The sequence below is a fragment of the Diabrotica virgifera genome, chromosome 3 (assembly GCF_917563875.1).
Source record: "Diabrotica virgifera virgifera chromosome 3, PGI_DIABVI_V3a".
Taxonomy (NCBI): Eukaryota; Metazoa; Arthropoda; class Insecta; order Coleoptera; family Chrysomelidae; genus Diabrotica; species Diabrotica virgifera.
The window spans coordinates 52,576,314-52,592,995 of NC_065445.1; the positions used below are offsets into that span (position 1 = coordinate 52,576,314).

Sequence of the window (16,682 nt, forward strand, 5' to 3'; positions counted from 1 at the left end):
TTTTTTAAGAACCTCCACTATTTTTGTAATATCATGCATGCGTTCATAATTTTCTTGAAAAAATAAAGTTAAAACAAATTTTATTTAGAGCAGTATTTTATTCTACAGCAGTGTAAAGAACCACTCCGTAGCTGATGTAAAAAAACAAATACAGTGATATAAGACAAACTCATATTAAAGACAAAGGAGGATAGGCAACGGTATAACATACTGCATGTCAATGACTACGCCTTGAAACATCCACCTCAATAGTTAAGGGTTAAAACAGAGCTTTATGTTACTTTTTTGATAAAATGTATTAAGTATTCTTATGCTACTTTGTTTTTATTTTTAGTGGTGCTTTGGTATGGACTGTACTGTATGGTCGGATTCTACAACGAACTTGCAGAATACAACAGCGTCAAATCCGGTGTCATCGAAATCACATGTAATACCAACATAAATCCAGTTGCTTTTCCAGAAAAAGCTATTGAAAGTACTGCTGTATAAAATACCTGTGAATGTAACAATTATTTACATGTTCTCGAATGAACTAAAAGTTTGAAATTTCATAAGAAAACAATTATTTTGATTTAATTGTGTTAGAAATCAGTTTAAAGCAGTAAACACTTTTTCTTATTGAGATCCTGCAAATATAATTATAATATCGGAATTGCAATTGTATTTAATTACATATTGTCGACCTAATATGACAAATGCATAAGTCCAAAATATTCAATTTTAGACTTTTGACGGCAACTGTTAGCATTATCCAAAAGCTACGTACAGCTCTGTTTTCTTCTCATATAGTTTACTAGATTTTGATAAAATTGTAAAAATGAAATCTGCAAAGTCCATTAATGTTGAAAATCATATGAAATCTGCACAAGTCCCACAAAAACTTAAATTACACAAAAGCTTAATTAAAAAAAGCGTAGTAAAATTTGAAAAACCATCTATAAAAGTGACAAAATACTTACAGCCATCAATTGTTTGTGGACTGATTGGCTCGCACACATCCCAATGTATTATTTCTAAAATTCTATTACTGTTTGACCTGGTTGAAAAAGGTAACCTTGAAAATTTTCCCTGTATACATGGTTCACAAAAATTCACTCCGCCAATATTTATGTCCTTGTTTATTCCAACAACTAAACTCTTTTTAATTAATTTTTCTAATGATTTAAAATTTAAATGTGAAAACCTTTCATGTCATCTAATAAATTCTTTATTTTGATCATTATGGACAGAGTAACATTTTTGTTGAACTACTTCAAAATTGATTTTGTATAAACCATCTCTTTTACCTGATCCTATTAAACAACCGTTCCTAATTAATTTTACACCATTTTCAAAAATTACAGTAATCTGAGACATTTCTAATCGTTTTACAGAAAGTAAATTTTTCATAACTGTGGTACATAGATTTCAATTTTACATTCTACTTATCGATCATATACATTGCTAAAGACATTAATATTTCCAATAGCAACTGCAGATAAATAGTTACCATTTTTTGCTAATGCTATATCTATAGGTTTATCCAAACTTACCAAATCTGTAAATATACTTTTATCATTTTTAGTAGGTGATTAGTACATTCTGAATCAATCACAAATTCTAAGTTATTCACTGTTTCACTATTAACTACATTTTTACCTATTTCAGTTATAAAACATAGCTTAGACACTTCATTAGTTATATCATCAATCTCATGTGACCCGTCCTGTTGTGTGAAGTTGTTTCTATGCATTCCTCTGTTGTGATGTAAGTTTCTCGTAGGTACCTCTGTAACTGTTACCTCTATTCGACCCATTTCCTCTAGGATCATCCTGAAAACCTCTTTGACTCTGAAAATTTGATCTGTAATTATTTGTAAATCTGCCAGACCCTCTTGAATAACTTGTGTATACTCTTGCTCGACATTCTCTTTTATAATGGCCTCTTTTTCCACACCTATAACAAGATGTGTCAACATTGAAAGTAACTTGTTCAACACCAACTACTCGACTTGCTCCTGCACCAAGGCACCTCTTTTCTTCTTCACTCAATAACCTTTTCTTAACCTTTTCATATGATAGTACACCAGACGATAAATTTGAGATAACTGTTACCACTGTTTCATAGCATTTTGGCAAAGTTAAAAGCAAATTACATACTATATCTTGATCTTCAATTTGTACCCCAGTGGCTTTTAACTGTCTCGGGATTTTCTCAAATTCACCAATAAATCGTTCCAATGAGTCACCCTCTTTCAATTTCATGTACAGCGACTTTCTTTTTAGGAACAGTTGTCCTGGTAGCCCCTTTTGCTCATATTTTTTTTCTAAACTTTTCCACATATGGTAGGCCTGTCCTTTGTCCCGCAATATCTCTAACGGTGCATCGGAAACACATTGAACAATTATTGATTTCATTTTATTGTTGTATTTCTGGAATTTTTCCAACTCGTTCTCGCTTAATCTTGTTATGTTTGTTTCACCTTTTACACACTCTAATAAGTACTTCATTTTCGGCCAATATTATTTACATCCGAAACTTCCATGATAAGTAATTCTCACCAGTTAGGGCCTCAATGTTATACATTTTTCTTTGTTCCATCGTGTACATGTGTGTTATAACCTATATTCGCTTATTGATACCTTATTATTATTTTTCATTCGTGAACTGGGCCCATAACCTTTTGTTTTCCTTTATTATCAATTTGTGTAATTAATCAAAGAAGCCACTTTCATATTTGTTGTTTATTTTCTACGATTATTCTGGATTACAGGAAAAATACAAAAACATGTCTTAAACATAAGTCTAACCTATCATCTGTCAGTTCTCTTCTTCTTGTAAGAAAAAGGACAGGTAAGGAGGTTTTCAACGATCTACAACATCGGCTCTTGTTAGTGGCCAAACAGTTCAAATTTATCGATGCTTTTCTGATGTTTATACAATAACAAATCTTTTGATTGTAAACGGGTGAGTACCTACAGGATACAGGTTAAAATGACACAATATATTGTTTGATAATTAAGAAAATTAATTACTAAAAACATGAATTTCAATTTGACTTGTGCAATTTTCACATTATATTAAGTTGATATACAGTGATGAGCGGGCTAATAACCAGCAAAATAACGTAAAAGATGGAAAACATAATAGATTGTGAAGTAATAAGAGATGAAACTAGTAGAGGTGAAAATTTTCGATATAAACATTATAAATTAACATTACATTACATAGTTTCCCACCTTAACACGTCTGTGACAGGAGTATTTTATAAAATTCTCCTGTCACAGTGACAGTTGTCATACTCCTCCGATACATCTAAAGGTGGTAACTATGAAATGTTAATTTATACGTGTATATCGATAATTTCCACCTCTACAAGTTTCATCTCGTTTTACTTCACAGTGTTACGTTTTCTATCTTATGCGTTATTTTGCCGGTTTTTAGCGCGCTCATCACTGTATACAAATGGAGTTATGTACAGTTAGTGTTTTGTCTAACTATATAAGGAAGATACTATAACACATAAAAATAGGTCCACGATAGACGCCATATTCATAGCCAGAAAAATTGCTGAGAAAGCACTGGAATATAATAAACCTGCATTAATGTGCTTTATAGATCTGGCTAAAGCCTTCGATTGTGTAAGATTAGAAGATTGCTGAGATTGCTAGAGGAGAAAAATCAGCGCAACAAGATGATAAGGATAATTAAAGACATTAACACGAAGAACACAACCAGAATAAAAGTCGAGAATGAACTAACATCGGAAGTAGAAATCAACTCGGGAATCAGACAAGGGGATAGCTTGAGCACATTGCTTTTTAATTTAGTACTGGACAAAATCACAGAAAACATTAAAAGTACAGGAACAGGATATAAGATGGCAGAAAAACAAATAAAAATCCTGTGTTATGCTGACAACGCAATCTTAATCTCCGATAACGAGGATAACCTACTGTGAATGGTACAAACTTTCAATACAGTGGCGAAGAACTACAGGATGAAAATATCAACAGCTAAGACCAAATCCCTGGTAGTGTCAAGGGAACCCATAAGATTCAAAATAGTAATTAACAACGAACTAATTGAACAAGTCTCGAGATTCGAATATCTGGGAGTCGAAATATGTAGTTATGGAGATGTTAACGAGTTCGTCCGAGAGCAATAAAATAAAGCCATTTACGTGTCAGAATGTCTGAGGGATGTCATTTGGAGAAATAAAGATATGTGGCTCGAAGGGAAAGTGCGTATATACAAATCATGTGTAACACCGATCATGACGTATGCGACAGAAACAAAATGTGACACCGCAGAAAGCAAGAGAATGCTGAGAACATCAGAAATTAAAACGTTGAGGTCAATAACTGGGAAAACACTAAGAGACAGAATACCAAACGACAGAATACTTAAGAGATCTCTGTAACATACAAGATATAGTACGGTGGAGAAAACACAGAAGACGAGAGTGGAATCAGCATGTGACGAGAATGTAGAGCGAGAAAATAGCCCTTATTACCAGAGATTCAATGATAACAGGCAAGAGACCAATAGGAAGGCCCTTTAAATGGTGGCGAGATAGCTGGCAGTCAACATCACAGCTACGAATAATAATAATAGTCTCCCGTTTTATACCACTGTGGCTTTGGGAGTATGGCAGGGTATTCTGCTATATCTAGGGCCTACGGTATACAAGGAAGGTAACAGGGCCAGTGCTACGCTTCAACCGCCTATTATTACCCCTGGTTTTACCTAAGGTACTCATTTTATTCAGGCTGAGTCGACCTGGGGCCTATAAACATTTTAAAAATGTCTAGTTGTTCTTGCCGGCGCACCGCGGCGGTAGGATTTGAACTCCGGACCACCGGCACGCGAGCCGAGCACGCTACCACTCCGCTACGCCGGCCCTCAGCTACGAATACAAGCTCAAAATCGGTTAAGAACACGCCAAGAGGCCCAGCATAAGAAGAAGAAGTGTTTTGTCTCCCTTGTAAAATCAGGTATTTTGGACTAATGCATTTTTCATATTAGGCCGACGATATGATATTTTTCTATCATACTTTGGCTTATTTCTTTGCCGAGATTGAAACTTTTCTTTTGCTTCAGGAAAATTAAATATTCTTTCTATCATACCATCTCTCCAGAACGGTTAAGACTCATCATTATATGGGATTCTTCTCCTTTTTGGATTGTCCCTCCTACAATCAATTAAAGTAATTAATTTTTCTCTTCACTCGTAACATGTCCCAGATATCTCAGCTTTTGCGTGTGGATGATTTCAAGTATTGCCATTGATTCCTTATCAATATTCATATTGATTTGTGTAATTGGTTTGAGTCATTTATTGAGCTGACTGAAAATATTACAAAAACAGCTCCCAGAAAAACTGAAAATTTTCTGACGATAATTTGTATTTGGTACTTTAATTTAAAAAGTAAACCGGAACATCAAGATTATTATTTTTAAGAACACTACTACTCCAAGGAAATAAGGCAAAGATATACCATGTTAGGGACACTTGACCAGCCAGGTTGCAAATAAATTTTTTGGGTACTATATACCTAATACATTATAAATACAAAAATGCCCGTCACAGTTCGGACGAGAATTTTAGTTATTAACAAATAAGTTTCAAAAATGGCAGTTTTTTCGTTTAAATCGCTACCGGTAAAAATAGGGTAATTAAATATCTTATTTAGAGTATTCATCTTTTAGCACATGCGCAAAGGTTTAAAATGGCAGTTTTTGAATTGTGGTCTGATCAATTGTTGCTTCGGAAATTGCAAAATAAGTCTAAAATTTCGAAAATTAAAAATTTACTATAACTTTTGCTAATATGAAGTTAAGACTTTGATATTGCAAAAAAGTAGAGCCAAACAGTCCATAATATAACACATAAAAAAGACGATTCGTCCATTATAGTTTAAATTTTATTCACTTTGTTTATCCCACAGATCTTTTTTGCAATGTTATTGCTCAGAAAATGATAATGATGCAGCGATATTGCTGGTACCACATGAAAGAAGAAGACCTATGTTTTCATTATTTTTAATAAATAATTAACAAAAGTCATTTTTACCATTGCAAAAACATTTTACTAAAGTAAAGTAATTTTTAGCTTATGAATTAAAATTAATTTGAATAACTTTGTTAGTATTACGTGTAGACTAAGTAAACTATATTATTTTTAAAGCTGATATGTTTACACAATTTATCACAAAAAAAACGCACGGATCAATTAAGATTATACTTAGCCACTTTTTTTTATTTAATTCACAGCTACTTTAATTGTTTACTTGCATTAAGTAACCTAACTAGCCCATTTTATAGTTCAAGGTAGGTATACAGTTTATCTGTAAAAGTTTAAGTAAACTTTGAACTTCAACAGAGCGGTTAATAAAGTTGTAAACAAGACGTCGTAACGAAATCGTTTCGGTTTCGATGGAGGGGTATTATTAAAATCCTTGCACTCAAAATATGAAATTGATTCTTCAAACATATGCTGCGATTAATATCTCCGGAGCTTGTTGATCGTTGATCATTATTTTTCTAATCTGTATGTAGTCGCCGTCTTGTAGAGTACATTATGTACACATATCCCCACCTAACATTACAAAATGTTAGGGGGAACTCCCCTTACCACTCAGGGATATGAAAAATAGATTACGGCCGATTCTCATGCCCGATTTCACCAACGATACTTAAACAGTTGCCTTATTAAGTATTTCTTATCGATAGGAACTTCTTAAGTCAATACTTACGAACAATCGCATTTCACAACTAAAATAACTGCTTATCTAGGAAATGCTTTCCTAGGTATTACCTAGGGTACGTTTGAACTATTTTTGATAAATAGAAAGAAGAATAAGATGACATTTCCTTACTTTTTCGATTATTTGTCATTATTGTTTGTTTGCCAATTTGGTTTTATTCAGTTTTGTACTGTTATAGTTATTTTATTTAGTATGTAGTTAGTTATTTGTGCATTAAGTATGTATAATAAATATAGACTTGTATGTTATCTGTATAATATGTACAATGTACAGTGAAATGGAGGAAAAGGAAAGAGTTGTAAATTTCACATATGACGAAAAATTGAAGTTAGTTGAATTGTCATTAATAAAATAATTTTAAAATAAATAATATGTTGAAAATTGCTTTTTATTATTAATTTTTTAATGACAAACTTTTAGTTATATGATGAATGGATTTTTGAAACACAACACTAGTTTGTTAGGTAGTAGGTAGACTCCATAATTTTGTCAACAGACCTGTAAAAAACTCCAAAGGATTTTCTATATTTTCCAACACATATTATATTAATAATACATATAAAAGGAAATGCAAAATTACAACTAATATACCTAATATTACAGAATAATATAAAATTTAAGGTAAGAAGCAAATTATTGACAAACGTCACAAGTACATTAGTCAAAATTTTAAAAATATAACCTGACTGTCAACGATAAGTAATACCTAAAGTTTAGGGAGATCGAAATCCGTATCCTAACGTAAGGTAATGCTTAAGCGGTTTAGGCAATTCTTATCGTATGGTGAAATCCGTTTTAGAGTTAGGAAGTACCTAAACCCACTTAGGTAATTCTTAAATATTTAGGTATCGTTGGTGAAATCGGGCATCAGACCTACGGAATATACATATAATATCATAAAAATCGGTTAATCCGTCTCGGAGGAGTAAGGCAACTAACACTATGATAGTAAAATTTTATGGATGTAAATATATATGAGATGGCTAATAAAAAATATTGATGGGTGATAGAAGGGTGAAAATTAAGGGTTGTGTGAATTTTTGAATGCTACATCATATAAAATTAAGCTAAATAATTTTGTGCAAAAAAATAAAAAAAATGTCAGGGGGTCAACCTCCCTTATAACTTATGGTTATGAAAAATAGATGACAAACTATTCTCAGACTACAGGATATACGTGTAAATTTTCATAAAAATCGGTCAATCCGTTTCGGAGGAGTATGGCATGAGGAGTAGGTATGTAATACTGTTACAGGAAGATTTTATATTTATAGAAGTAGCTGTGCATTAAATAAAAAAGTGGCTAACTTTGACCGTAATTAACATAGGTGAAATATTTTTTTCAAAAATCTCAAAAAAAAATACCAGCTTTTCAAATCCCAAAGTAGATTTAGTCTATAGCCAATATAAACAAAGTTATTCAAATTATTTTAAGCCATAAATGACTCTACTTTAGTAACAATTTTTCGTAATGGTAAAAATGACTTGTTATTGATTTTTTTAAATACTTTGATAATATAAGTATTCTCCTTTCATGTGGTTTCCACAGAATTGCTGTATTGTTACTATTTTCTGAACAATAAGATTGCAAAAAAAGCTCTGAACTTTTGACTCTAGTTTTCGTGCAACATTAAAGTCTTACGTTCATATTCGCAAAAGTTATTATATGGCAAATTTTTGATTTTCGAAATTTTAGCCTTATTTTGCAATTTACGCAGCAACAAAAAACGTACGTAAATTCAAAAACTTGAATTTTAAACCTAGGCTCATCTACTAAAAGCTTAATACTCTAAATAAACTATTTAATTACCCTATTTTTACCCGTAGCGATTTAAGCGAAAAAACTACCATTTTTGACCCTTATTTGTTAATAACTAAAATTCTCGTCCGAACTGTTACGGGCATTTTTGTATTTATAATGTATTAGGTATATAGCACCCAAAAAACCCATTTACAACCTGTCTGGTCAAGTGTCCCAACCAAAACCTTATTTCTCTGGACTATACAACGACTGGCAGTTGTATCTACAGTGCGGTGGAATAAGTGTTGCCCCCCCCCCCTGTTAACTTGTTTATTTTAAGAATATAAGCAAAACGCTTGGACAGGTATATTACTATTGGACCATAGTATATTATAGCATCAACGTTTCAAACTTTACGCGATCCCTCTTCAGGTGACAGCCATAACTTTGATTTTTTTAAATGGGAAAGTACATCCCAGGCAACCAAACGACGTTTTTATAACGTAGATAACACGTCATAAAAATGACCAATTGACATGTTTCGATGACGTAGTATCGACGTTGAAAATCACGTGTATTTGTCTCATCGATTTGACGTCATAATTGTGACGATTTTAAAACGTCTAAAAGGTGACGTCATTTATACGTCGGTAATATTCACGTCTTTAATACTTTCAAAAAGTGACCTCTTTCAGATGTTTCAAAATAGGTAGTATAAAAAATAGGTAACATGAAACCTATAGGTCTAAGTCTCATGTGTCGATGAAGATATACTACTATTTGTTTAAGATCGCTTGTGCATTAGAAGTAATCTAACATTGATTCTGCATGATTGTACCAGCCCTCGCATTATAGAATTTTCACTATTTATATAAGTATACCTACTTACTGTGTCAAAACTGAAAAAACATACAAACTAATAAATAATTTATTAACAAATTACTCGATAAAAGTCGATAACACATAATTAGTTCATTAACAGAAAATAAACATAACCTCAAACAGTTGTCAAGAAGAATACTGCATTAAACTAACTCACTGAGTAAAAACGAATACAAATCTCTTAATTAACACGTTTCTTCAACTAAATATCTAAACGAAAAGTCTTATTTTATCACACAAGACACAAACCACGTAAACAATAAATGAGAAATTTCTTATGAAAATTATTAAACGAAATTGTTTGGAGTAATACAAACAAGCTCCTCCCAATTTTGTGACGTCAGACTTAAACTGTCTGAAAAGAAAACGTTTTTTAAACGTTACTTTAACGTCAGTAATCTTACGTATTTAAAGTCACCTACAAAAGACGTCTATATGACGTAATTTTCAAATACGTGTATATATTCAACCAAAACTGACGTTTCCTCGACGTTATATGACGTCAGTTGGTTGCCTGGGATCATGTGACACCTCATTTAAAAGCTCTTAAAATACTGATTTCAAAAATGTATAATACTTTAATCCTGTTTGAGATCGTAGGCGAAAAATTAAAATTTTGTTCGAATTCTTTCTAAATGCAATCATTTTTTTCGAATCCTGAAAAAACCAATAAATATTTTTGAAAAATTTAAACGCAGAATGAAATATTACAGTATTCTAGATGGTCCAAAGTCCCTAAGAACTCCTATAATGTTTATTTTAAGAAGTCACAGTAGTGCAAAGAAGAGAAAATTTAGTGTGATTTTTAATTTCAAATATATCATTCAAAAGAAACTTTTTGTTTATTATAAGGGACTGTCAGCCCTCGGTAATAATCTAATCTTTCATTCTGCGTTTAAATTTTTCAAAAATACTTATTAGTTTTCTCAGAATTCGAAAAAAATAAATGCGTTTAAAAAGAGTTCGACCGAAATTTTGGGCCTGCGATCTCAAATAGGATTAAATTATTATACATTTTTGAAATCAGTATTTTAAAAGCTGTTAAATGAGGTGTCACACGATGTACTTTACCATTTAAAAAAATCAAAGTTATGCCTGTCACCTGAAGAGAGATCGCGTAAAATTCGAAACGTTGATGCTATAATATACTATGGTTAGTTTAAAAATCGACCTGTCCGAGCGTTTTGCTTAAATTCTTAAAATAAACAAGTTAACAGGGGGTGGGGCAATACTTATTCCACCGCACTCTATGTATTTCGCTTAAGTTTTAAACATGTAATAATTTAGAAATCGTTGCTCCATGTACTGAATTATGATAATAATTGTTGGTTGTATTACTTAAAGTTTATAGTTAATAAGTATTTAAGTTATAAATATTTAATTTTGATATATTACTATGTAGCAGATATTAATGTAAAATTATGTATGAATAAAATCTCTGTTATTATTTCGTTAGTTTTATCTCACTGAAAAGAAACACGGAAGCCAGACAGTAAGATCTATTTGTACCTGGATTGGATTCATGTTTTATCTGTGTAAGCATTTATTATTTCAGTTGCTGTACGTGTATCCTTCCCCTCTGTTGAGATTTTGCTGAATACTGCCTATCTTAATATTGCCTACGCTTGCATATAATTCTGTTTTATCGTCGCCATTTCTTTTACAATCAAATACACAGTGCTGGCAGTTATTTACCCCATAACCTACACAGTTTCCATCTACTGTCTTCCCTATCTTTTCGAGATACGCTCTGGATGGATTGACCATGTCCCGTAAGGAATTGCGTGAAGAAATAACTCGTGCCTTTATATTCACACTTCACCCACCCTTCCACGTTTAAAACAATATCCTTGTCTACGCCGCCCATTGCTTGTTCTTCCACTATTCCTATCACTTTATGCTTTATCTGTCTCTACTTATGCTTCCTTGTTACTTGGCGGTCACTGATGCCGTATACAGAATCATGGAGTGGACCATTGCCATCAAGATTCTTCTTTTCCCTGTGCGTACCTGAGAGGATTGCCAAATATCTTCTTACTGTCCAGCATCACCCCAAGTACTTGATCTATTTGGTGGGCATTATTATTTCTAATTCTAGAACGAATGAGATGTGATCTCTGTTCCTTGTTCCCTTTAATATAAAGGCTTCTGTTTTTGTGTGGCAAGCCTTTGCTCCCTGTCTTCTAGTCATATCTTCAGCATTTCAAGTGCAGTATTTTCCATATTCATTGTGAACCAGTTTTCGTCGTGTTGTACTAGTACAACCAGGTCGTCTGCATACTCTACTATGGTCCTTTTCATAGGCATTTTTTAGTGCGTCACAAATGATAGAAAAAAGGTCCGTGATAAAAGTCCGTGATAATACCCATTTATAACATTTATTCTAACATGATATTTTAGTTAAATCTGACAGTTTTCAAATTTTATTTTCAATTTGGCATAAAAAAAATCAATTGTGTTTATTGCATTTATAAAATGGTATTTTCTTTGATTTGTATTGGGACCGTGCAAGTTCGGCAAAGCGACACCTGGTTTCTACGCTCTTTTTTCGCACTTTTAATTATATTGGCCAATTATATTAGTCCTGGTTACTGAATAACTGTCAAAGATATATTCAAAAAAAAATAATAAGAAGAAAAAATAAGATTCGGATTAAATTATTAAAACGCAAACAATTGTATGTAGTAAATAAAATTAGTTATTAAAATGCAGTACTGCAAGCAAAATACAATTAATTAAATTTACCTTTATATAATAATTGCATATCATATCAATATTGTGGAGCAATATATAATGTTTCTGCTGCAATGACAGTAGGTATGAAATATACGTCAATTTGACAATTTCAATTGACAATATGAATTATTTAAGAAAGTTGCAATATTTATCGGCTATTCGCGCACGATCGTTTCTCGTGTCCCCTCCAAGTACTTGCACACCGCGAATGGTCTTATAAGTTGTACAGATTATATTCGTAGATATATTATATAATTCGTAAATAATGTTTTTTCGATTATAGCGCCATCTATTGACAACTAGAATAAATGTTATAAATGTCTGTAATCACGGACGTGCCTTTTTTTCTCATGCCGCCTTTTTTTTCACGTCACATACAATTTAATGGGTTAGAAAAAAATCGAAAAACTGTGACGCACTGAAAGATGCCCATGAGAAAAAGAATATCTGTAGTTCTTCTCCAATTTCTTCTTCCGATATGTCATTATAGAGAATGATCCAGAGCAACGACCTTAAAACTAAGCACCGTTGCAACACGCCGATGTCTCCATGGTATCTTTATTCGCCATAGTTATTTGTCTTTTTGGAAAGTATTTGATCTCACTGTAAATATGAAGATACATACTTCCATTTCCATGCATTCTTTGTCCTTTTTTTTTAACTGCTTAACATTCAGTTCCGTACATCATAGCTGGTCTTATGGTTGTTTTATAGAATTTCCCCTTCAGTGTCTTGATATTTTTCTGTCACACAGCACACGACTCGCTTACTTCCACTTCATCTCCTCCTCCTCTATATTTTCTCCTTCGTAAGGAGAATTTGTTTGACTGTTTTTGTCCAATTCTTTCCTCTGTGCGTGTTGTTTTCTTCCAAGAATTAGTAACCAGCAATGTCCCTTATTTGGTCCGACGATCATCGTACTGAAGTTATTCCTCTGGATCTTTCGCCAGCTATGAGGCCTTCAACTATCATTTGCTCCATTCTTTCTCCCCTTCATCTATCTAATACTATTTCTACTGCATGTATCTCTAACTATTTCTTCATTATTCTGTAATACCCATACTAGGTACTTAAAAGTATTACTTTTCATAATCATTTCACTATCCAAAGATATCATTTTAGTTGTATTAAATCCATCTTCAAACCGAAGATTGCAAATACTCTGCTTTAGACCTTTTAAAGTTTTAAGCCTTTTCTCTCAAGAGCTTGTGTCCGCTGTTCCAGTTTTTGTTCTAAATCGCTGTCACTATACTACATCACCAGCATATATTAAGCCGTATTTTAGAGGACCGATAAAAGTTAAATTTTAGAGACCTCTTAAATTTAACGGAAATTTTACAGAATACACCCCTAGACTTCTTTCTCATCTTTTAACACCAACCACTTATTTTTGTAGACCTCTTCAATATTTTGTTTGACGTCCAGTACAAGATGAAACTTATGTGATTGCTTACTGTCTCACTCTTACCTTGTAGTCCTTACATTCACGTATATCTTCTTTTCTTTTCATGAAATAATTCCTTTGGGAGTGCTTCTGTCCACTTGTGTACGTAATAAATTGAGTTTCTTCCTTTTGAAAGAATGTGTTACCATATCTTTAATGTTGTTGCTAATTTAAGCATATCATCTCCAGCTTTATTTCTAGTTCCAAAGCCTAGTCCTCCATGCGTTGGATTAGGCCACATGTGAATTAAAATCATCTCCTCTTATGACTTTTTCCTCGGACGAATTATCACTCAGTATGTCCCTAATTGATCATAGAAATCTTTTCCTTTCATTCTCACTCAGCAATGTTTTTCTTAAATTTTTTAATCAAAATGACTAAAAAGTTGTGCAAGTACTTGGAAGGGATACGAGAAACGATCGTGCTCGTATAATGGAGAAGTCTTGCAACTTTTTTAAATAATCCATATTGTCAATTGAAATTGTCAAATTGACGTATATTTCATACCTACTGTCATTAAAAAAGAAAAATTATATGTTGCTCCACAATATTGATATGATATGCAATTATTACATAAAAGTAAATTTAATTGTATTTTGCTTGTAGTACTGCATTCTAATTTTTTTTACTATATACAATTGTTTACCTTTTATTAACATAACCTCGATCCTACTTTATCTTCTTATAATTTATTTTTGGGCTATGGGCTTGACAATTATCCAGCAACCAGAACTAATATAATTGGCCAATATAATTAAGTGCTAAAAATATTGCTGAGCTATGAAACCAGGTGTCGCTTTTCCGAACTTGCACGGTCCCAATAGATAACACAACGTTAAGTATCAAAACAATATAGTCCAGGATAATAAGGTTTTTTCCATGAAACTCGAGCAGCCAGGGTACTGAATCGTTTTTTCGACAGGTAATACCTATAGGAACAAATTATAACTATTTCCTGCGTAGGATCTGGCGGCCATTTTTATTTATAAACAATTAACTGTCAAAAAATGGCATTTCCCCCCTTTTTTTCAAATCAACGGAAAACAGTAAAACTTATGATTTTTTTAGTACAAATATCTTCGAGATTTTGGAAAAACTTTAAAATGACATATTACAAAGTTTGATATACTCATTTATTGTTAATATAATTGCAAAAAAGTTCGGAATTGCAAAAAAAATTATATTCGCAATAACTGTTGTAAAAATTAGTGTACAGCTGTGAAATTTTTGTCAAATAAGGGTTCTTTGGAGCTTAATATGTGGTAAAAATTTCCAAGCGATTCATTCAATTGTTTAAATTTTATTCAAATTGTTTATCCCAGAGAGCATTTTTTTTGCAATAACATAAGTCAGAAGAAATTGACGTTAGAACCATTCCACAGGTGTCAAATGAAAGAGCATAAGCTATATTTTCAACTCGGTTTAAAAAAGTAAATAAAAAATGCATTTATTAGTAATAAATAATTATGCAAAAGTATCGTAAATCTTTCCTTATAAATTTTTTATTTTGTTATAACAGAAATTATACAAATTTAATTAAATTTTTTTAGCAATTATGATATAAATAACATTACTTGGTAGTGGTAGTTGTGCACTTAAAACAGGGTAAAAAAGTTAATTTTTTTGGAAAAAATTATTCAAAAAGTTTATAAAGAAAAATTGACGATACATTTGCATAATTATTTATTACTAATAAATGCATTCTTTATTCACTTTTTTATACCATGTTGAAAATGTAGCTCATGCTGTTTCATTTGACACTTGTGGAATGGTTCTAAGGTCATTTTTTCTGACTTATGTTATTGCAAAAGAAATGCTGTCTGGTATAAACAATTTGAATAAAATTTAAACAATTGAATGAATCGCTTTGAAATTTTTATCACCTATTAAGCACCAAAGAACCCTCATTTGATAAAAATTTCAAAGCTGTACACTAATTTTTATAACAGTTATTGAGAAAATATTTTTTTGCAATTCCGAACTTTTTTCGCAATTATATTAACAATAAATGAGTATATCAAACTTTGTAATACGTTATTTTAAAGCTTTTTCCATAATCTCGAAGATATTTGTACTAAAAAAATCAAAAGTTTCACTGTTTTCCGTTGATTTAAAAAAAAAGGGGGAAAATGCCATTTTTTGACAGTTAATTGTTTATAAATAAAAATGGCCGCCAGATCATACGCAGGAAATAGTTGTAATTTGTTCCTATAGGTATTACCTGTCGAAAAAACGCTTCAGTACCCTGGCTGCTCGAGTGTCACGAACACGGTATATTTTTGTCTTATTACCCTGGCCTAATAGTACAATGTGTACCTAGTAGGAAAAGCTTAACATTCCCGGACGATGTAAAGATTGCCATCGAGGCGCAAGCCGAGACAAGGCAATAGAGAGTCAGGGAATTTGGCTTTTACTACAAGATATACATAGTATTTTTCCGAAAATCTAACATTTAAATTATATTAAAATATGTAAATATGTACAAATTTTCAAATAGAGATATTATTATTTTGACTCAAATATTCGTGATGCCACCAAATACAGATTTTGTAACTATAGAAACAAAAATAATTAATTGTCAAATTTGACGCATTTGCTTATTTTTGGCAGTATTTTTGGTGTTTTCTCGTGTTTTCTGTGATCAATCATAAGTGATGATGAGTGTTCGATTCCTGGTAACCCTCAAGAAAGTTGAAAGTTCTGAATCTGCTGTAAGGAAAAAATTTCCTTACGGTAAGGAATAGTATATTGTACAACAAGTGAAAAAAAGACATATTTCTCACGAGCGCAGAAGTTTGTTGGCACGAGCCGAGACACGAGGCGAGTGCCACAAATGAAGCGAGGGAGAAATATGTTATTTTATCATGTGTTGTACACTTTACTTTTTCCATGGATGCAGTTTTGTCAAGAGTTCAAACTTCAAAATTAAATAATTTAGGTGTTTTTAGGTATATTATATGCATAAATTAAAATAAAATGCATATACATGTAGGTTTTTAATATTCTGAAAATTTATATAAGTACGTTATTTATTTAAAACTCTAATTATGAACAGTTATTTTTGAACAGTTTTGAAAGGTAAGGTAAGTTTTGCTTCAACATATTTTGTTTGACAACATTAATTGTGTTT

The 16,682-nt window shown here is 32.0% G+C and overlaps 1 protein-coding gene across 1 annotated transcript in view; it reads left to right on the forward strand.

Annotated features, from left to right (window-relative positions):
• Positions 1-562, forward strand: part of LOC114349254 (uncharacterized) — a 49,674-nt gene extending 49,112 nt beyond the window's left edge. The window contains exon 4 of the mRNA XM_028299614.2: positions 335-562. Within this exon, the coding sequence (XP_028155415.1) occupies positions 335-489 (155 nt within the window). The 3' untranslated portion in view covers positions 490-562. The remainder of the gene's footprint in view (positions 1-334) is intronic.
• Positions 563-16,682: the final 16,120 nt, after the last annotated feature.